Below are 23745 nucleotides of genomic sequence, written 5' to 3'. Positions count from 1 at the left end.
ATCATGATGGGTAACAAAGCCTGTAAGAATGGTGCAAATAGGCCAGACACTGTAATCTCAATAACTCACAAGACTGAGGCTGAGGCTGAGGCTGAGGCAGGAGGAATGCAAGTTTGAGGCCAGCCTCTGCAATTTAGCAAGGTTCTGAGCCACTTAGTGAGAACTTGTGTTGGGATGTATGTAGCTTAGTGGTAAAACACCCCTGTGTTCAATCCCTAGTACCAAAAAAAAAAAAGTGGGTCTAGTGGAGACCCATTTCTAAAAAAGAATGATAAAACTGGAAAAGAAAAATGTCCATTGGCTATTGATGTCATCCACTGGGTAGAATGAATACAAGATAAATAATAGGTTATGATTTAAAATTTTTATTTTAACTGAATAGCAGATTTTCTAATGAAAAACAAAATAGTCCAGTAATTAGAAAATAACAGTACAGAATGAAGGTGTTTTAGGTGGTGATTCCTACTGTTCATTCAAGGGAGGAGAGAATAAGGTATAAAATTGGGCTTCATATTCATAGGAGAGAGAGGTAAAGAGAGGGCTACTCCTTATAGAATCAAAGTACTCCTAGATAAAGAAAATACAGGCAAGTATGTAAGACATTGGTTTAGAATGAAATTGCTTTGGTAGAGAGTACCTCAAAAAATAATACAGATTGCTATTGCTTATCCAAACTACTTAGGATCAGAAGTATTTGGGGTTTTGGATTTTGAACTATTTGTATATACATAATGAGATACCTTTGGGATAGGACCCAGTCTAAACTCAAAATCCATTTATGTTCCATACACACCTTATATACTCAATCTGAATATTTTCTAAAATTATTTCTTTTTCTGTAATTGGGTAAGTTAAAAGGGATATTTAGGTACACATACACATTGGGATAAATGAAAGTTGATATCACATCTTGAAGTAGTTTTATTTTGCTTGCATATACAAAAAAAGTAGCAGATTTAAGACTAAGGTACCTTCTGCATGTAAGATATCCTTTTACAGTCCTCAGCGCTTTTAGGTCTTTTGAAGAATTATAAAATGGCCCCATTTTATAGGAGGAGATTAATAAGACGAAATTATCAATCATCCCTTAAACAGTGAGAATGGGTACAGTTTCAAAATAATGTATTTAATGGCATTCCATAGCATATTTATTGAGTATGCCTTTATGAACAGTGAAAGTATAAAAGATGAATAAAATCTTATACTCACAGAATCTAGAGTATAATTGACTCAGCTGAACATAAGAATAATGTAATTGATTTCTTTTTTAAAATTCTCATATCCTTAAATGTATTTTATTTAGTGGTAGAAGATGATGAAGATGACTTCCCTACAACACGTTCCGATGGAGAATTCTTGCACAGTACCAATGGCAATAAGGAAAAATGTAAGTAATACGTATTCCCACAGCTGAATAATATGTACTTTCTAAAGGTATGTAATAATTCACTGTACAACAAAGACTAATTCCTAGTTGAATAATTTTTAAAAAAGCAGTGGAACTCTTGGAATCCAAGTTAAAATATCCAAGAAAAATCATGTAGATAAAATAGCCACTTTGGTGTTGTATAATAATGGCAACTCACTGTCTAACAAAAGCTTATTCTAAATTCAGATTTCCTTTAGCCCATTTACTTCATTAGTACTGACACAATCAATTTTTAGTACTGAAGAAGTTTTTCTTAGAGATTATTGTTATGGAACCTTAACTTCAACCTTTCTCTAGAGTGTATATTCTCTTTAGAGTGTAGTTCTCTGTTTGATAAAGTGGTGTCAAAAAAGTAATAACTATTATTATAATGGAAATTATTGAAGTAGCTTCATTTTCACAAGTATAACTGCTTATATACCTAGGAGTAAGGTGGTTTATTGATTGTTGCTGTGTTTTTAATGAATAAGTCAGTTGGAGGAATTCTGAATTGTTGATTACTGTGAATTATAGCCAATGCTCTTCTTTTGACATTCCTAGGAAAAGACTAAAATGGATTTCTGAAAATCTTTAAGATACAAAAAAAAAAAAAAAGACTTTTGCAGAAAAAATATCTAATTTTGCTGAAATTATTTTTTAAGTGGAGTAAAATCTGTAGTGAGAGTACACTTTTAAACTTTTAAAACTGTTTCATGATGGAAATAATTTTCTACTTTTGAGATCATATTAGAATATTCTATTATAGATACTAAAATCTAATGTTCCTTTTCCCCTACCTTTTCCTTCTTTTTTTCTCTCCATGTTTCTTATTTTCATTGTGATTCTCTCCTTATAACCTACTCCCTTTCTACTCTTGCAAAGTGCTAGCTTAAAGTTTATTGTGTAAATTGCCCTTATAACTTTGGGCTAAAATGTTAAAACTTAACAAGTCATCTAGATTAATGTATCTTTATGGAATTAGAGGACTGTTTGGGGATGGTTCTTGCAGGTACATTTTAATTTCACAATGAATAATAATATGCTTTAATAGAACAAGTACTTTGTTTGGATTTAGGAAATACTTTTGAAAAAAGTTTTAAAACTTGCAGGCCTGATCATTCATCCCACATAAACTCAGCTGTCCCACCTTCATTCCCAAAACAGAACAGAAGCTTATCTTCTTTAGAAATTGAACTAGAGAGTTCTAGATTTAGGAATACTAGACCCAACTAAAAAATATTATATCAATAAAGTTATTAACTAAAAATGTACATACATACTGATTATTGATATTTTACTGCCTCATTCTTCTCATCTCCAAGAATTGTGGTGTATGACAGAAAATTAGAAGGTAACTGGCAAAACAGAATGGCCACAGAAAAAATCTGTAAATAGAGATTTGGGGAATTACACCATGACAAAGGTATCTCAACTACCAAAATCCCTTCATGAAAGCCGCTAGTCAGAAGCCCTTCTAATGCATACAAAACTTCTAATACATAACTCTTAAATGTGAACAAGATCTTTAGATATTTGAAGAAAGACTCCAACATGATAGATGGTGACCAAAACAACAAATTAGAAAAACAGAGCCTGGCATTGTGGCACATAGCTGTAATCCAAGTGACTCAGGAGGCTGAGACAGAAGGATCATAAGTTCAAGGCCAGTTTCAGTAATTTAGGGAGACCCTCAGCAACTTAGTGAGACCCTGTCTCAAAATAAAAAAGGACTGGGGATGTATCTGAGTGGTAAAGCACTCCTGAGTTCAGTCACTACTATCAAAAAGAAAAAGGAATTTAGACAATGCAGGAAGCAAAAGAAAACCATCCTTAATGTCTTTAATAAGAAAACAAAGGGCATTCAGATTTGAAACCATCTGTACAGATGCCATGATCTTGTATAAAGAAAAGTGTAAGGAATCCACTGATGACTATTAAAAGTATGAATGATTTCAGCAAGTTAAAGGTTGTAAGATGAATATGTAAAACATAAATTGTACTTTATATACTTAAAATGAATAATTGAAATGAAATTATATAAACACTCATTTATAATAACATCAAAAATAATAAAACACTTAGGCATAAATTTACAAAAGTACACACCTTCTGTTCTGAAAACTATAGTACATTATTAAAGAAGACCTAAATAAATGGAAAGGCATCCCATGTTCAGAGGTCAAAATACTTATATTGTTAAGAATTCACTACTTCCTAAATTGATCTACAGATTTAATGCAGTTCTTATTAAAAATCTGCAGTAAGCTTTCTGAAGAAATTAACAAGCCAATCCTAAAATTCATGTGGAAATGCCAAGGACCCAGATTCATCAAAACAATCTTAAAAAAAGAACAAAATACCGCATTCACTGTATAATCATTACAGATTTTATGCCAAAATTTTTGACAAAAAATGGGGTGTGACCATTATTTTTTTAGAAAAAAAAATATGCCAGTATCACTTAAAAATCATTTTTACTTAACTGTCTTTGGGGCAAGATTAGGATGTATGAATTAATCATATACATTAATGCATTGGTGACAGCTATAGGTAAAATTTGGTGGGATTTACACTTCCAAATTTCTTATTACAAAGAAACAGTAATTAAGACAACGTGTATTACTGGAAGAATGACAGACACATAGATCAACTGAATAGAATTGAGGGTCCAGAAAATAAATCCTCACTGTACAGTCAATTGATTTTCTATAACGTGACAAGTCATATCAATTAGGAAAACTAATCTTTCCAACAGATGATGTGGGGAAGCTAAATATCCATATATAAAAGAATGAAATTGAATTCCTTATCATACAAATACAAAAAAAAAAAAAACCTAATTTAAAATGGATCAAAGAAAAACTCTCAGAAGAAATCTTCTATGGGTGAGGCAGAGTCTTCCTAGATATGCACCAAAGTAACAAAAGTAAAAATAGATCAATTGACCTTTACCAATATTAAAAATTTTGAGGTTCAAAGGATACTTTTTAAAAAATGAAAAGATAACTCACAAAATAGGAAAAATATTTGCAAATCATATATCTGACAAATAATTTATTTCTAAAATATAATGAACTCTTACAAAGTTGTAATAGATATCTCAGTTTGAAAATGGACAGAGTACCTGAAGACATCTCTCCAAAGAAGATATTCAAGTAGTCATACATAAGTACATTTTTTAAAAGATCCTAAACATCATTAAGGAAAATGCAAATGGGATGCCGTTTCACGTCTACAGTGGCTTTAATCAGAAAGAAATAAAGTAGTAGCAGGGTCTGAATTAGCAAATTATATTTCATGTTTTTATAATTATGTCAAAATGAATCCTGATATTATATATATAACTAAAAAGAATTTTTTTAAAAAAAGAAATAACAGTGTTGGTAAGGATGTGGAGAAATTGAAACCCTCATACACTGCTCGAAGGAATGTAAAATGGTGCACCTGTTTTGTAAACATTCTGGCAGTTCTTCAAAAGATTAAACATTGAAGATATCATTTGACATAACAGTTTCACTGTTGGATCTATATACAGGAAAAATTAAAACACATCCATATAAAAACTTGTACATTAATGTTCATAGCAGCATTATTCACAATAGCCCAAAATGGAAATAACTTGAATGTCCATCCACTGATGAGTAGGTTAACAAAAATGTGATATATCCACACAATGGAATATTATTCAGCCATTTAAAGGAATAAAGTCCTGGATACATGCTATGTAAATATGGCTTAGCCTTGAAAACTTGCTAAGTAGAACTCAGTTACAAAAGACTAATTTTATGTTTGTCTACATGAAATGTCCAAAAGATGCAAATTATAGAGGTAGACGGTAGACTAGTGGTTGCCTAGGGCAGGGGACATGGGACTTGGGGGAAATGGGGAGTGACTCTGGTGGGAGGGTAAAACTATTTGATCCCAAGTTGCTTAAAAGGGGGTTTTGATGAAAATGTCCTAAAATTGATTATAATGGTTGTACAACTCTGTATATACTAAAACAACATTGGATTGGATGTAGTGTATGAATGAATTTTATGATATTGGAATTATATCTCAATAGGCTATATTTAAAAGACTAAAATTTATTAAAACTCAGAACTTTTGGACTCTAAATTTAGATTAAATCAATCTAAAGTTATATAGTGACTTTTTGTACCTACCATGAATAATATCACCCAATATTCCTAAACTCTCATTTCTTTTGATTAAATTTCATTAAATGTTGAAGATGGCTACCTGTATAGGATTTTTATATGTATTTTATTTTTAAGTTGTAACATTTAATTCTATTTCTAGCTATATTTTCTGTCTAATTTTCCAACTTAAATCTCTTCTTACATAATACAAATAATTATTTGGAAATTATTTACAAAGTATTTTATCAAGCATTTTGTCAGACTATCTATATAAAATGGAGATATATTGATTTAGCAAACTGAAACATGCTTTTGATAAATCTCACTGAGAAAAAAATTTAGTGTTAATATTAACATACATTGCTCATACCTATTCTTTGTGCACATGCTTGTACATTAATTGTCAATTAATTTTAAGTTTTTAATCAGTTTATTATGGTTTAGATATGAGGTACCCCCAAAAGCTCATGTGTGAGACAATGAAAAAAAGTTTAGGAGTCCAATGACTGGGTTGTGAGAGTTTTAACCTAATAATTGTGTTAATCTCCTGATAGGAATTAACTGGATGGCAACTGTTAGGCAGGTATGATGTGGCTGGAGGAGGTGGGTCCCTGGTGGTATGCTTTTGGGTTATATATTTAGTCCTTGGTGAGAGGAGTTCTCTCTCTCTCTCTCTCTCCCCCCCCCCACCCCTCACCCCCCACCCCCCCACCTACCTTCCTAGTGCCATGTCCTGAGCCACTTTCTTCTACCACATTCTTCCACCCTGATGTTCTGTTTCACCTTGGTCCCAGAGCAATGGAGCCAGCTGTTTGGGGATTGAGAGCCCTGAAAATGTGAGCCCCAAAATAATCTTTTCCTCCTCTAATTGTTCTCATCAGGTTTTTTGGTCGTAGTCCCAAACCAATTGATTATCTAACCCAGTATGGTTAATATCAAGTCTATAGTCTTCAGTCATGTTTCCTCTTTGTCCTAGTAGACAGATGAAGAGAGGTTTTAACAAAGTTACCATTCTGTATGTTCCTCTTTTTTTCCACCCCAGGGTACCTGAGAAACCAGGGTACTCTACCACTGAGTTACATTCCCAGCCCTTTTTATTTTTTATTTTCAGATGGTCTTGCTGAGGCTGGCCTCAGACTTGTGCTTCTCCTGCTCAACCTCCCAAGTTGTTGGAATTACAGGCATGATTGCATCTGGCTGCAATCCTCTATGTTAAGAAGGATTTCTCCAGTAATCCCTTTCTACTCTGCACCATACATGATTATTTGGAAATTTCTTTGGGAGGAAATTGAAAAAAATTCTTAAACAACTGGGAAATCCCCCTGCAGGTTGTCTGCGATGATGTGCAAGAGTGCATGAGCCAGAGGCATGATTCCTGGCACCCTGTTTTCTCCAGGGCTGGCAGACATTCTAATCCTACCAACTGTTAAAAACTTTTTCAATATTACCTTAACCTACTTAAAAGATTATTTTATTTCATATCTTCATGTCCATTAAACCTGGGTTTACTATTTTTATTAATCGCAATGAAAATGGATAGTCTTTTGCTTAAAATATATACAGATACTTTGGCTATATAACCAAATTTAGAAAAAGGTTAATGAAAATCATGTTTATGTTTACCCTGTTACCATGAAATATAAAATCCTTTATTGTTACTTTCTATTTTCTCCAAAATAATACTTTAAAGAATAGGTTGTTGCCAGAGCTGAAAGATGATTTATTCTTTGATAAATTCTTCATATTTCACACCAAAGAAGTGTGTCTGCTGTTCTTTCTCAACAGTCCTATGTAGCCATTCTTGTTTCTTGGCTGAGCTGTGCAAGGAACACTAATGGTGCCTGCATTTATTTGTTCTCTTCATTCTGTCTAAGCCAGTCTATAAAATTGTTACCATTACATTTTATAGATCTTCTAGAGCCACCAACTCGATTAATTGGCATTAATTATGTTGTATTTCTGACTATCCATTGGTTTTTAGATGAAAATAAAATATAGCATGGTAAAAGTAAATAAATAAAATAGAGCGTAAGAGTCTTAGTGAAATGAAGGGATTCTAAATCTTTCAGCTTCTGTCAGATTTATTTTTAGTTCTGACATGTTGGTGTTATCTTACGAGTTCCTTGATTTTCTGAGTGCACGAATGTGTAAAGTCAGAGTTCAACTGGAAGAACTATAGATACAAATGATAATCTTAGGAGCCTAAGTACTGACGAATCTAGATTAATAGGTTATTTTGTAATTTCTTCCATTTCTTCCCTGCATGCACATAGTTACAAACTGTATATGTTCTCTTACTGCCTGGTATCATTTTCCCAGAGGAAATTCAGGCACATCACCTTGTCTCTTAAAGAATGTTTTCCTCTTGTCTTCAGTGGAGACATTCAGATAAGCAAACTAATCAAAAACTTTCAAGTACTTGGGGGTTTTGCTTAAATTTTTCCTTTGAGATTAATACAGTTGTACATTGTAAGGTGTAAGAAACCTGGAGCAAAGATCAAAGCACCTATATTTAGAGAAACCTATTGGATGGCAAATTAAAATGATGTCTTGTCTTTGTGACTTTCATTTCCTAATATGAGAAATGTTTCCTTACATAAGAAAAGTGTATTTCAGAGGTCTTATTGTGTAAGACCCTTATTTTCAGTTTTTTAAAAAACTTTAAACATCTGTTACATACTTTCTGTATCATTCTGAAAAGGACTTGAGGTGGCTGCTTTTGGTAGTAGTAAGTGCTGTTTTAAGATGTTTTCAAAGACATTTCACAATGCTTTTTCATCTTATATAAATTAGCAAATGTTTAGCAGTTAGAACCCATTCTTATAGTTGCACACATTCTCTTGCATGGATGTCTTTGAATTTCTAAGTTGATAATTAGAGAAAAGAATAATTTGTAATAAAACAACAACCTTGGTAAGAGTGATGGAAAACAAAGAAGTTATAATGATCTGTTGCCCTTATAAATTTTCTCCATCCATTTTCTTTTTCTTTTTTTTTTTTTTCTTTTTTCTACTAGGGATTGAACCCCAAGGGTGCTTAATCACTGAACCACATCCCAACCCTTTTTAATTTTTTATTTTGAGACAGGGTCTCATTAAGTTGCTGAGGATGGCTTTGAACTTGTGATCCTCCTACTTCAGCCTCCCTAGCCACTGGGATTACAGATGTGGGCCACTTTGTCATCCCTCCCCACCCCAAACAACCACTGATCTATTTTCTGTTATTGTAGATTAGTTTGCATTTTCTAGAAGTTATTGTAAGTGGATTCATATGGTATGTATTCTTTTTTTGCTTAGTTTCTTTCTTTCATCATTGTTGTTGCATGTAACAGTAGTTGATTTCTTTTCATTGCTAAATAGTGTTCCATTGTATAACACAATACCACAATTTATTTATCCACTCATCCATTGGTGGACATTCGGGTTGTTTAAAATTTGGGCTATTACAAATAAAACTGCTATGAACTTTCATATATAAGCCTTTGCATGGCCATATATATATATTTTTTAATTTGGGGTAAATACTTAGGAGTGGAATGACTGAATCACATGTTAGACGTGTGTTTAACTTTTTTAAAAAACTGCCAAACTGTTTTTCACCAGCCATTAATGAGAGTTCCAGTTTTCTACCACCCCACCAACAGTTGGTATGGTGAGTCTTTTTAAATTTCACACATTTTAAGAGATGTGCAGTGGTATCTCATTGTAGCTTTAATTTTGCATTTCCCTAGTAATGTTATTAAATATCTTTTCATGTACTTATTTGCCATCTGTGTCTCCTTTGGTGAAGTGTACTCACATCTTTTGCCTAGTTTTTTTGATTGGTTGTTTATTACTCAACTTGTTAATGCATTTTGAGGTTACTTGTTATATTCTGGGTATGACGTTGATTAATCTATACCATGCAGAGATTTTTTTGTTTCCCAATCAGTGGCTTTTCTTGTCATTTTCTAAAACAATGTCTTCAAGAGCAGAAGTTTTGTATTTTGATGAAGTACTGTTTATCACTTTGTCCTTTTACAGATTGTACCTTTACTATCATCTATATCTGAGTTTTTAAAGACATTTAAAAGGTTCTATCAGAATGTTTTCTTACTAGCTATAGAATAATAAATTATTATCTCTTGTATCTTGTGAGTTTTAAGATTTTTCATTTCATTCAAAGGCTAATCCTGAATTATATTATAAAACATAAAAGGTATTTAACATATAATTGGTCCTAGACTTAATTTGAATATTTTCTTAAGTTATATTACTTTATAGTAAAGTATATCTTCAGATATTTTCTAAATCCCAGATTTCTTAAAATGTAAGGTACTTCTTAGCATAATTAAGTCCCTTTCTAAGCTGTCAGAATGTTATTATTTAAATATTACTCCTCCTACCACCTGATTCACTGGGTGCAGCACAGCAAATATATTTCAGGAAGTAGAATCTAAAAAAAAAAAAAAACTTGAAAGTGCATATGTTGTCATAAACCTTTGCTTATAGAGTATGGATAGGATATTTTTAAATATTGGTCAACAGGAGAAAAACTATAATTCAAAAACCTGCTCAGATTTGCTAGTTTTATAAATATTTTCTAATCTTAAATTCTGATGAGTTATTTCTTCATTTGAAAGATTTTCAGTGAATAACTTTCTTTTTCAGTATTTCCACATGTAACACCAAAAGGAATTAATGGTATAGACTTTAAAGGGGAAGCCATAACTTTTAAAGCAACCACTGCTGGAATCCTTGCTACACTTTCTCATTGTATTGAATTAATGGTAAAACGTGAGGACAGCTGGCAAAAGAGACTGGATAAGGTAAGACTAGTTCTTAATTTCTTAAAAATTAGATTTTATCTGAGTTTTATATATCAATTGAACATTTAAACCAAACTAAGTTCTTTGGCAAGAGTCCATTGGGTTGATAGAAGTAGCAGGTGGTACTACTTCTGATAGTTTATGGGAATCTTAAACTCATTTTCTTAAATAAGATTCATCTGTTATATATTTAGCTACTATAAAATATATTCTCTTCATTGGATTTAATATAAAAAGTTTTATGATGGTATTAGTAATGCTTTGAAATAAAAGCGATGAACCATTTAGTATTACTTACCTTTTTGTGTGGTATGTGAAATTGTATTCAAGTTATATGAGCTAACTAAAACATATGAGCTAGCTAAATATGCAGTTAAACATTTACTTTACATTCATAGGTGTGTATTTTTCGCAGGGTCATTGTGATATTATTAGCATACACTGTGTTGTTCAAATATTTGCCCTAGTTCCCATTTTCACACCTTTGTTTAATAAGCAGCACTGATGATAATATTAGAATATGAAACTATAGTTTTTAGCATGAAGTATAGCTTACTGGATTTGCTTAGGAGAAATTTCTGTTCATAATTCAACTTTAGTGAAGTAATAAAATGTTAAAGAACTGTAACATATCTTAGAAAATCTAAGTTGTAGTCCAAAACCATCATCTTATAAAATAAGGAACTAATAAGCCCAGAAACTTGTCCGAAGTCATTAGGTAACAGAATTAAGAGATTTTTCTCTGTTCTGATATGTCAGCTGTGGATACCAGGCTAGACAGCAATCAGAATCTTATCATTCATCAGAAAGTTTTATTGTTTGCAGTGTTTGAAGGTCTTTCAATTTGAGCAAGACACTAAGGAAAGCAATGTCATCTGATGTAATGGCAGAATGGCCACAGGATTTGACTAGCACTATGTGTTTGAGAAGGTTCTCATGTTTTAGAAGAGAAGAGAACTGTTCAGAATTCTCAAGTACAGGTGAGAGTAAGATGTATTGACTAGGGCTGGGGGTGTATCTAGTGGTAGATTGCCTAGCCTGCATAAAGGCCCGGGGTTTGATCCCCAGTACCCCAGGGCGGGGGAAAAGATGAATTGACTAGCAGCATATTCCCCCTTATCTGCATGGTATGTGTCCTAAGACCCTTAGTGGTTTCCATGAAACCACAGATCATATCAAACCCTATATATACTGTGTTATTTTTGTTCTTACACATTCATATCTATGATAAAGTTAATTTATAAATTAGGCACAGTAAGAGGTTAATAGCCAATAATAAAATAAAACAATTGTAACAATATACTGTAATAAAAGTTATGTTTTTATGGGGTCTTTCTACCTCTCTTTTAAAATCTTATTCTAGTGTACTCACCCTTTCTTTTGACCATAGATAACTGAAAATTGCAGAAAGTGAAACTGCAGATAAGGGGGGACTACTGTATAAATATTTCATTTTCATTCTGGAGCCAGACTATTTTCAGAGATTTCAGTTCTATACTCAATGTGGATCAAATTTAATTATCCCTCTGCACAGAACAAATAATACATTGGAAAACAGGACAACTCCTTAAATTTATTGTATCAGTTGTTCAAGAATATCATTCAGTTTGTTTAGACTAACTTATTTATAACTTTTGACAACTTTCTCTTAAAGTTTCTTTATTCATCTTTCACTAAGGGGTTATATTCTTCAGTCATGTATACTAATCACACTGCCTCAAAAGATAACTCATTTAAAACAATTTCTTAAAACCTTTTGCATTATGCAGTATGTCTTTTCCATGTTTTCATCATTGAAGTTTCTCATTTTGCCATGTTACACAAGGAAGTGGACTTTTTATTGCCTTCATTGTTGATAATCTTATCCTTTCTTTTTCTTTATTGAGTAGTAATATGAAGAACAAACCAAAGGATCTTGGGGTGGGGGAGGTATTTTTGCTGCTTCTCCTTGCAGCAGTCTTAAGGAAAGAAGAGCCATAAAGCATGGCTGTATTAATTGAAATCTGAAAACTACTATATTTAGTCGTTCTCTTACAGGTCTATGCAGTATTAAATATAATTTTTTTTCAATATCAAAATAATAGGATCCCAGTTATATTTTACAAGGAATGTAAGAAAAAGAGAGTGTGTGTGTGTATACACAGTATATATGAGTGTATATATATGTATATGTACAACTATGTGTATGTATACATATATAGTTTGCATTTATTTGTTGATAAACAACTCCCTATTCAAGAAATTTCTAGTTTTCTTTATAGAATGTAACATATTCACATATTAATGATTTTTTATATTCTATACACACAAAATAAGGAAAATTTGAAAATTTTTGAATATAGATAGTGGTTTATTAATAAATGTCTTTTAGGGTAATTCATAGAATTCAGAAAGAAGATATAATGATAACACTGGTTCCACTGATATTATTTCATTCAAGAAGTACTTTTTCGTACCTGCTGTAAGATAGGAATGGAGAAACAATGATAAGCTGGAAATAGTCCCTAAGGAGCTTAAAATCTAAGAAGAGCAGTTAAATATGTAATGATAATAACAGCTATTTAATAGTAGAATGGTTTAAGTTACACTTTTCATGTAGATCTCCAATGTCAGTTCCAGTATTCTTTTAGCTAATGAAATATTAATATTATTTGGTGGAGATAATTTTTATGGTTGCCTATAATAAAATCCCTTCTACTGTAGAAGTATACTTAAATTTTTAACCACTCATGTCTAAAAATACTAGAAATTCTAAGTTAAAACAATTTTAGTTAATTTTTAAAAAATACTTATTTTTTAGTTGTAGTTGAACAAAATATCTTTCTTTATTTTACTTATTTATTTTTATGTGGTGCTGAGGATCGAACCCAGAGTCTCACATGTGCTAGGCACATGCTCTACCGCTAAGCCACAACTCCAGCCCAATTTTATAAAATCTGTTCATTGAAGATAGTTTGTTTACATTATTAAGACTCACCAGGTATATAATTTCATGTACTTTTTTTTTAAACTTTCTCCTAATTCTAATTAATATTATTGCTATGTTGTACATTCTTATTTGTTCCATTTTTTTAAATTAAGGTAAAGCATACATACAGTGAAGGATACCAAACTTAAGTATACTACTTGAAGGGCTGGGGATATAGCTTAGTTGGTAGGGGAAAAAAAAATAACCATAGTTCTAATTTGTATCATCATAGATTAGTTTTGCCTTTTCTTGACCATTGTGTAAATGAAGCCATACAGTATATTCTTGTGTCTAGCTTTCCTTTTTCCTCAACATTGACTATGAGATTCCTGTATATTGTTATATTTAGTGGTGGTTTATCCATTTTTATTACTATATAGTATTACATTATATGACTTCAGTTTATTTATCCATTTTTCTGTTGATTGACATTTAAATTGTTTTTATTTGGGGACCATTATGAATAAAGCTGTTCTAAGCATTCTCATATTTTTTGGTAAACATTTCTCTTGGGCATATTCTTGAGAGTAGACTTGTTGGTTCATGGGCCTTTTGTGTAGCTTTAGTGATACTGACAAACCATTTTCTGAAAAAGTTATATTAATTTTGTGTTCCCACCAGTAAGATGAGAATTCTAGTTGCTCTTCTAACAGTTTAGTATTTTTAGGAGTATGTGTGTGTGCCATTATTGTTGCTGCTGCTGTTTTTAATTTTACCTTCTCTTGGATCAGTTCCTTTTCTTTTGAGTACACAACAATATTTACTGAAATTTTGGGGTCTGACAAACTATTGATTTACACTAGCTTTAGTTCAGGCATGGTATTTATTTGTTAACATCTTGTGAATTTTGTGTAGACTTTTAACTTAGCAATTAAGTAGTTGTGTGGGAATAAAGACTGGCTTTTTTTGTTTGTTGGTTGGTTGGTTGGTTGGTTGGTTGATTTTTTTATAGACTTGCTGGACTTCAGGACTATATTAGATTTAAACCCATGTACCCCATTGTTGTGGCAATAGTTTGAGATTTAGTCAGCCTTGTTATTTTAAGTGTTGACTATCTTGTAACTCTTTAGAGCTGTAGACCCTGTCTATGAAGGGAAAGGACTAAAGTAGGTATCTGAAGTCTTTTTCAGCTCAAATATAGTCTTAGTGGACATGAGAAAGTAAATGAAATTTCTTTTTTGGACTCTTTTTTTAAACATTCATTATTCCACTTATTGAGTTATTTTATGCTTGCTTTTTTTACTTCATACCAAAGTAAATATAGTGCTTACTGAAAAAAAGTATAGGAATACAGGCATTTCTCTGGTGCTGATTTTTCTTTTCTTTCTTCTTCTTTTTTTTTTTTTTTAACATACTTTAGACTCTTGGACAGTTAATTATTGAATACATAACCTACCTGTAAGGTAATCTTAACAGTGATTTAAATTGTTGCTTGTTTGAAATATATAGCCCAGAGTAAAGTATTTTCTTTGGTGGAATAATATTCTTACTTTTCACAGGAGTGGAATTATTTTTTGTTGAATTACAAAATTTCACTGAAATGCAGAGGAAATCAGCCTAAATGACTTCAGTATAATTAAAATGCCCACTTAAAATAATAATTTTTTTTCTCCTGTAGGAAATTGAGAAGAGAAGAAGAATAGAGGAAGCATACAAAAATGCAATGGCAGAACTTAAGAAAAAATCACACTTTGGAGGACCAGATTATGAAGTATGAACTTATATTTTGGTCTTAGTAAGAGAAACACATAAGTCATATCTAACACAAAAGTGACTTAAGTTTTAAATAATACTTTGTAACTCTTAAGTATTATAAATATATAATTTATTCTCAGAATTCATATAAATGTATATAAATGCTGAGTTTTCTCTAGATATTTATTTAACCCATTAGGTCCCAAGTTTTCAATTCTGTGAATATTTCAAATTGACACAGATGCATTAAAATAGACTGTAAATCATAATTTAGAGCATATATATTAATGACTTATATAATTATATTCTTAATGTCACTATAATTATATTTTATGTACTATATTTAAGTTTTTATAGATGTTCTGCAACTGGAACAATGGGACAGATTGGGTTAAATAGGCTTTAAATGGCTCAATATTAAACCTTTTCACTTTTGTGTGTGTGTGTGTGTGTGTGTGTGTGTGGTGCTGGGGATCAAACCCAGGGCCTTGTACGTGTGAGACAAGCCCTCTACCAACTGAGCTATATCCACAGTCCTTAAACCTTTTCATTTTATAGGACAAGTTTTTATCTCTTCTTTGAGTATGATCATTTTTAATGTTATTCACTTACTCATTTTAAAAATAAATAAATAAAAGCAGCCTCTAAATGAAAAAGCTGAGCAATTTGCAGGCAAAAGATTTAGTGTGTACTATACCATGAGACTTTATCCATTGCAGAGCATGAATTATTCTAATTACCTTTTTATTTGAAATCAACTTCTTTCTCCTTTTATTTGCCAAGCAATTAATGAAATCTCCCCCCATATACACATACACACACACTTTTAAAGATGTTTTTCTATGATATTTCTTTAGAGAAAACATGTGAGAAACATTGGTGACATAAACAAAGATTCTCTCTCTCTCTCTCTCTCTCTCTCAAAAAAAAAAAAAAAAAATGAGAAGGCAAGGAGTATCACTGAGGTAGAAACAAGATGATAAATGATTAGCTTACATTTAAGAAAACAAGCATATGTAATCCTAGCAACTCAATAAGCTCAGGCAGGAGGATTGCAAGTTTTAGGCAAGCGTCACACAACTTATCGAAACCTGTCACAAAATAAAAAAATGAAAAAGGCTTGAGATGTAGCTCAGTGGTTGAGCACTCTGAGAAGAAAAATTTCTCGCCATTTTACTCTGGAAATAGAAGAATCTCTGCAGGTTGAATATTTTTTTTTATGTTGGAATAGATTTCCAGCTGTGGGACTCTATAAAGATGAGATTTGAGTTATAATATTTTAAAATTATTATCAAACAATTTCTTATCAAATGTGAAAAAATTAAATAACTCCACCGAAGTTTTATAAGTGTACATTACTAGGAAAATAAACCATTATGATGACAATTTTTATTCTGAAGTTGACAGTTTTACCATTTTAGGTTAATTTTGGGAGACCTATCAACTTTCTTAATTATTTTTTCACATTATAAGATTATAGAAAATAAAAATAATCCAAGAAATTCCATGTTTTTAGTTTAACTATATATGGTACTTCTTATAGCCTATCAGCAGTATATAAATAAAATTGTATACTTGTTTATTTCTCCTTCTTTCAATACAGGTTTGTTTTTTTTTTAGGGAAAAAAGACGAGGATAGAGGGAGAAGAAGGGGCCTAGTTATTTGATGTGTTTTATTACAAAGCCAAAAATCATGTTTGTAGATTTAAAACATTTTTTATCGTTGGCTTTGCCATATGCAAGTTTTAACCTTCATATAATTAATCTCTGTCTTTTGATAGACTTATCTTCACATATGATATCATGCTTAGAAAGGCATTCTCCATTCAAATAATTATTTATATTTCAGTAGAAACATTTAATTTTAATAGAAACATTCTCTTTAAAATATATTAATACATCTGGACTTTTAGAAATTGTGATATAACACAATGTATATTTATTCCACTGGTATTTGTTAAATAAATACCTTATTTCATGAAGAAAATAGGTAAGGGTACTCCAATTTTTTTTCTCACTGAATCCCTGTGAGTTTTAATGCTAAATTAAACATTATAATTACTAAATAAACTAGACCTATTTTTATGCTTTCCTTTTCTTTTTGGAGTTTCAAGCTATTTTTTATTGTTTTGCATAGATTTTAGACACTAAATCACACTTTATTTTAGTTATTAGACTTTCTTGATGCTCTAATTATTAAAGTTTAAATGTTTCTGTCATCTGTAACCTAAGAAATTGCTTTATAACTATATCCATTCCTTAAGACCACTATCCTAGGCAGAGAGGGTAAAGGAAGATAAGAATCCTACTAGAAGGCCTGATTGTATAATGGAAAGAATGGCTAAGTTATTCAGTTGTAATAATTGATGCTATGAAGCATTCTCAACCCAAGAAGTTATTGGGTCTGGCTTTCCAAAGGAAATATCACTTTAGCTGAAACAAGTAAATAGGCTTTTGACCAGGTGAATAGCCACCAGAGAGTATTTGCTTTAGATACTCGGAAGGAAGAAAACATTTGTAGGTAAGAGCATTTTGCCAGGGAACTGAAAGTATTTCTGTGGGGGGTGTTAACAGCTACAAATTGAGAAGAGGGAATGATAAGACTGACTATAAAACTTTTTCAAGAATCAGTGCAGATGCTGAGGCAATGGGTTTTAAGTGAAGTTTTCAGATTCACAGTTTAGGAAAATCATTCTTGCTTTCTGCAGTGAGAAAAAATGGATTGATGATGACAACTATAACAAGAGACTTTTTCCTAAAAGCTAGTTATAAATAAGAATTGAAGATAGCCTGAACTAGAGTAGAAGTAGTAAGAATGGAAAGACAATGGCAAATTAGATATTTGAAAAGTAGAATTGAAAGGTGTGGTGATCAAATGAGAAAAAAAGGAAGAATCCAAGATTAGGCTGTGGTTTCTGCAGATTGGTGTGGAAGGAGAAGAGCTGATTTTAGACATCTTGTAGCTATAAAGCTCTGTGTCTTAAAAGAAGGATTGCCTGGCTATGAATTCACAAGTAAGATGATGACTGAAGCTTTGGAAATGAGTGAGAATCTGTGGGAGAGCAAATACAGACAGTCCTCAACTCATGATGGTTCAACTTATAATTTTTAGATTTCATGATGGTGCAAATGCAATACTGTTTTGAATTTTTATCTTTTCTGGACTACCAGTATGTGATACTTTGTCATCTGGGCAGCTGCAGAGAACTTTATCTCCCAAACAGCCATGGAACCACAAGCATAAACAACTGATATAATTACATATAAGCTATGATATTTGAACAGTTAGGTGCATTAAATACATTTTAACTTATGATGTTTTCAATTTACATTGGGTTTATCAGTGTAACTTCATGGTATGTCAAGGAACATCATCTATATGGGACTATAGGAGCACCAACATTTAAAGGCACAGAAGGCCTTCAGAGGAGCCCAAGAAAAGTGCTTAGAGAAGAAGAGGGGGGAAATTAGGAATTTAAAGCTAGAGAACTTAATTAGGAATTTATAGAGGTAGAGTCCTTAACATAAGAAGTGGCTTCTGAGGGCAATTAAGATAAAGACTAAGGGATGTCCTATAGTTTTACCAATAAGTAGCTGCTTCCCTTACTAAGCATGATGAGTTAAAATGTTGAGCTTTTAAAAGTCATTTTTAGGGCTGGGGATGTGGCTCAAGCGGTAGCGCGCTCGCCTGCCATGCGTGCGGCCTGGGTTTGATCCTCACCACCACATACAAATAAAGATGTTGTGTCTGCCGAAAATTAAAAAATAAATATTAAAATTCTCTCTCTCTCCCTCTCTCTCTCTCTCTCTCTCTCTCCCTAAAAAAATAAAAATAAAAGTCATTTTTAATAAAGAAAATTGTGTTCTATTTCTTCATCAAATTTGCCTTTATTACAGGACAAACCATTTAATTTAGCAAATCAGAATCCCACCCCCTCCTTGTTGGCATGCCAAAAGTAGGATTTTTTTAAAAGCTGCAGATCCCAACTGATAAACTGATGTGATTACGTAAGGACCAGAATCCCCTATAGATTGAATTATTATTATTATTATTTAAATGCAGATGTAAATATGACCAATAAAATTGTAAAAAATCATTAGAAAAAAAATCATTTGGAGTAGGTTTTGAATGTTTTGTTTTTTTCTCTGATCAGCAGAGACCACAATTATACTGATGTCAGTTGTGTCTTTGAAATATTTGAACTTTATAAAGTGAATCCTACAGGAAGATGGCTCTAGAGTATTCGTTACTATCTATTTTCAGGACCTCGTGTCTTAGCTGGTCCTTAGATGAGAAACATTTACTTTATGATAATTCATTGAGATGTACATTGTTCTGTATGTGTGTTGTATTTGAATACGAAATTAAAGGTAGTTGATGTGGTTAAGTTATAAGGAGAGGCCTTATAACTTAAGGATTATTAAGCTGAGAAGATTCCAGCAATTTTCATGTATCCCCTTTTTACTTTTTTGGTGGTTTGGTTTAAATTTTAGGGAACCCTAGACCCAAGCCTACCTGCTCATGCTCTGCTTTTACCATATGAAGTTATTGTTTTATTTACATTCCACTTACTTGGTTCATCATAGCAGAAACATACGTTGTTTGTTGCTATTCTTTATACTTTTCATCTTCTAATACAGCTGAGATTCTATTTGTATCAGAATCACTTGGGAGACATTAAAGTGTATTTTCCTGGGCTCTACCCAAGACCCAGAAAATGAATATCTGAGCATGAGGGTCTAAGAATTTTCATTGTAACAAGTTCCCCCAGGTGATGACTATATTCTGTCATCTAATGAGACTTTCAAGCATCAACTTAACTTTTCTTTCTCTGATACATTTGCCCTCAACTAGGAAGAACCTTCTTAAAGTCCATGGGAAGTACTGGCAGGAGGATCTTTATATGTCCCTTATCACTTGCAAGTACAAGCAGTCAAAAATAATTACATTAACAAATGAACATGATTGCATTTCAACAAAACTTTATTTTTGGTATTGGAATTTCAATTTTAACATATTATGAAATGTTACTACTTTTACTTTTTTTCCAACTTTGTAAAATTGAAATTCTTAGCTAACAGGCCATATGAAAGTAGGTAGCAGATTAGATTCGATCCATTGGCCATAGTTCACCAACCTTTACTCTAGATTAATACTTAAAACAGTATATGGTAAATATGAGTGTTGGGTGAGTTAATTTTAATATTGATAGGATTTTACAGAGCGTATTACTTACCTTTGTGATAATCTTACACGGTATAAATGACTAGTTCTTAAATGGGTATTCAATAAATGTTTATTGGGTCAGTTTTCAACTTTTCTCTGAAGTTAATACCAGGATTATCAGTGTTTTCCACTTCTTTAAATTAACTGTTATTTTTTTTTTCTTCTGTGTATTTGAATAGGAAGGTCCAAACAGTCTGATTAATGAAGAAGAGTTCTTTGATGCTGTTGAAGCTGCTCTTGATAGACAAGATAAAATAGAAGAACAGGTATATCTATATTAAAAATTCTAAGCTGAAATTCAAACACTGTAGGAATTCTTTGATGTATATTATTTCATATTAATAGAACTTGAAAATGGTGAGCTATATTAATATCCTAAAAAAAATCAACTATCAAAATTAAGTCATAAATGTGGAAGAATCTTTAACTCAGTTCCTTTATCTGTTAATTTCCAAGCAGTAGATGAGAAGACCTATACAATTGTTTAAAGGAAGTATACATAATTAACATGAATTTAAATGGAAATGTTCTTCCTGTTCCCCTTGAAGTCTCCAATTTTAATCATTCTTTGACCTTTATGATTATCAAGCATATATTTAGTGTTAACAAAAGGTTTCTTTGAATTTCTCTTCAAGTACCATAAGAATTCAAGAGGAAGATAATTAAAACTTTAAGATGGTTCTTTTTCGATGTTGGCTCTCAATTTTTATTTATTAACTCCTTTATTTCCTTTAAGACCCTCACCATTAGTTTTTCTTCCTTTTACTTACTGTTTTATCATCATCATCATTGAATTGCTAACATTTATAACCAGCTCCCTCTTTGGAAATTGAAGGAAAGCATTCTTAAATCCTTTAATTTTAGTTTCAAGATTAATTTGATAACTTGCTTCAATTGTGTAGCAACGTAGTTTCCACATTTTACCACTAGATGGTATTTAAAGATCAATTTTAGTTATTTCCCCTTCCCATACTCCACACCATCTTTAAACTATATTACTTGTGGTAGAATCTCTTGCCTTCTTGGGCAAGCATAAATAAACTATGACTATAAAGTGCCTTGCAAATAATCATTTGTATATCAGTTTTAATACTACAAATGAAATGTTGGCTTATTCATTGCCTGTCATTATTAAGGCAGTCATGATTATTATGCCCATTTGCTGTTCTAGTAGCCAAGAGTAAATCACCTGAAGTAAGTTACCTATTGGTTTCTTATATTTATTTTCATTATATTTTTAAATCACATTTTTTTGTAAAACTTACTACTCATTTTTTTACACCCCCAAAAATGCTACACAGCACTCAGTTGAGTGGGAACTTTCAGATCCTAAGTGGGCTTTACTTTTGGATGCCTAAAGTAGTTCCTGAAATAGCATCATTGTGTTTTGAATGCCTAACGTACTTACCTGAAGTAGCATCATTTGTTTCCCTTGACTTTTTTTTTTTTTTTTAACCCCCTAGAAGATGCTATTTGGGGAAGAGTAGTGAACTTATACAGTCAAGACATCTTGGTCTTAGCTTCACCACTGACTCTTTGTAACTATGAGTTTCAACAAATTCTCTGGACTTAGGTTTTCTAACATGTGAAATAAGGAGCTAGAAAAGATGATTCAAAGCATCCTTTCTGGCTTTAAAATGTGACTGTATTCAATAACAGTATATTAGTAGAGGATCAGTGTAAACTTCTGTAAGCTTTAGAAAAAGAAATATTCATGGGGCTATCAAATCTGCTTCTATGCCTTCTTTCACTCTGGCAGGTGTTAAGAAAACAGCCATTGAACAGACCCTGATTTTCCTTGTCTACTAGCCATGTGTACATAAATGTGACAAAAATAATTACAATGTGGTAATACTTTTCAGTAGTAGGCTTTAAAAAATCTATGAAATAAATTCCATCAGTTCAAATCATCTCCCTCTTTGTGCTCAATGTATATTGCATTTTTTTTTAACAACACAGCCATTGCATAAGTATTTTCCAAGTGACACATCATGCTTTTTTGAGTTTACATTACTTGTTAACATAGGGAAAGTTGTATACAATAAATTGGTGAGTGAGGGAATGAGATGTTATGTTGAGACAGCATTGACTAGAAATCACTGTCTTTATAGTTAAAAGATGAACACAAACACAATAGCACAGTATAGTTTTAGTATATTACTTTTAGCAAATATTTGTTGAATAGTGAGAAGAAACTAGATAAACCAAAGAAGAGGAAGGAGGTCGTCTCAGCTTAATAGGAATAAGATGATGGGATGAAGACAGAATGCTTTCATGGAAAGACGGCAAAGAGATCATATGATGTGCTCTTAAGAATATAACTGAAGCAAATCATGATATTGGTTCTAATGACACATAAGCCATTGGGCCTGATGAAGTAGAATAATGGAAATAATTTGGCTACAGTTTGAATAGAAGAAAATTGGCAACAGTGTTAAGATTGATTCATGATAGATAATCTTATGCAGGGGAAGAATGGGGCTAACTAGGAGCAAAATCAAAGAGCTAATCCTTGTCTAATGTAGTTTTACAGTCAGAAGAGACTAAATTGGGATATCTGAAGCTGGTGTTGGGATTGGGCAAGACTTGTTGAAGTCTGTGAAGAAATTTCGTTATTCATATATTTTTAAATACTAAAATGTTTACCAATTAAATGTTGATGGTTCCAGGTTATAGTATCCTTCTTAATCTGCAAGTACACTTTAAAACTATCATATCTTAACAATATATGCTCTTTTAGTCACAGAGTGAAAAGGTCAGGTTGCATTGGCCTACATCATTACCATCTGGAGATGCCTTTTCTTCTGTGGGGACTCATAGATTTGTCCAAAAGGTAAAGTAATGTCAGAGTTTACTTAAAGTATATCTTACATTCTTCACTGTTGATGGAACTATCTTGTAATATAGATTTTCTCGCCTTTCCAAGAATTTAGTAAGTTTTTTTGTAGTGTGTGTTAAATTCCATATAAAATCAAAAATCTTGTTCTCAACACAATGTTGTTGCTGCTGTTGTTGTTGTTATTAATTATTATTATTGGAGGAAAAAGCAAGGGGGTGGACAGGGAGTCCAAATTAGTTAACCAGAAGTATAACCAATTATATTAATATATCTCTTTCTTCTTTGGGGTTAAGTTGTCTTATTTGGTATTATTGGAAGCACTACATTCTTTTTGGAATGATTTTAGAGTATAATACATAATAGGTGCATGAAGTCAGCACTTGCTGCTGTGCTTGTTTCATATAGTGCTTTGTTTTCTCTTTCTTTATCTTGTGTTTGGAAGTTGGTACTGAAAGCTCTGTTGTGCCTTTGTTCTGATTACTTGGTTTTTTCTTTGTCTGTCTCTGGTAGCCCTATAGTCGCTCTTCCTCCATGTCTTCCATTGATCTAGTCAGTGCCTCTGACGATGTTCACAGATTCAGCGCCCAGGTACTGTATGAATGTATTGAGTGGACTTGAGTCTTTCTGTGCTATATTTCAATCTGCTTTCCCTATTCCTAGAC

The 23745-nt window shown here is 32.1% G+C and overlaps 1 protein-coding gene across 3 annotated transcripts in view; it reads left to right on the top strand.

Annotated features, from left to right (window-relative positions):
- Window positions 1-23745, top strand: part of Cert1 (ceramide transporter 1) — a 110630-nt gene that overhangs the window by 60917 nt on the left and 25968 nt on the right. For 2 of the 3 annotated variants that reach the window (XM_027927618.2, XM_071612516.1), the window contains exons 6-11: window positions 1304-1387; window positions 10197-10354; window positions 14941-15033; window positions 20424-20510; window positions 22985-23077; window positions 23594-23671. In XM_027927618.2, the coding sequence (XP_027783419.1) occupies window positions 1304-1387; window positions 10197-10354; window positions 14941-15033; window positions 20424-20510; window positions 22985-23077; window positions 23594-23671 (593 nt within the window). The remainder of the gene's footprint in view (window positions 1-1303; window positions 1388-10196; window positions 10355-14940; window positions 15034-20423; window positions 20511-22984; window positions 23078-23593; window positions 23672-23745) is intronic. The other variant, XM_027927620.2, reaches the window with a different exon arrangement.

The sequence above is a fragment of the Marmota flaviventris genome, chromosome 5 (assembly GCF_047511675.1).
Source record: "Marmota flaviventris isolate mMarFla1 chromosome 5, mMarFla1.hap1, whole genome shotgun sequence".
Taxonomy (NCBI): domain Eukaryota; kingdom Metazoa; phylum Chordata; class Mammalia; order Rodentia; family Sciuridae; genus Marmota; species Marmota flaviventris.
Note: the sequence above shows the minus strand (reverse complement) of the source record. Positions and strands in the feature narration are given on the sequence as shown.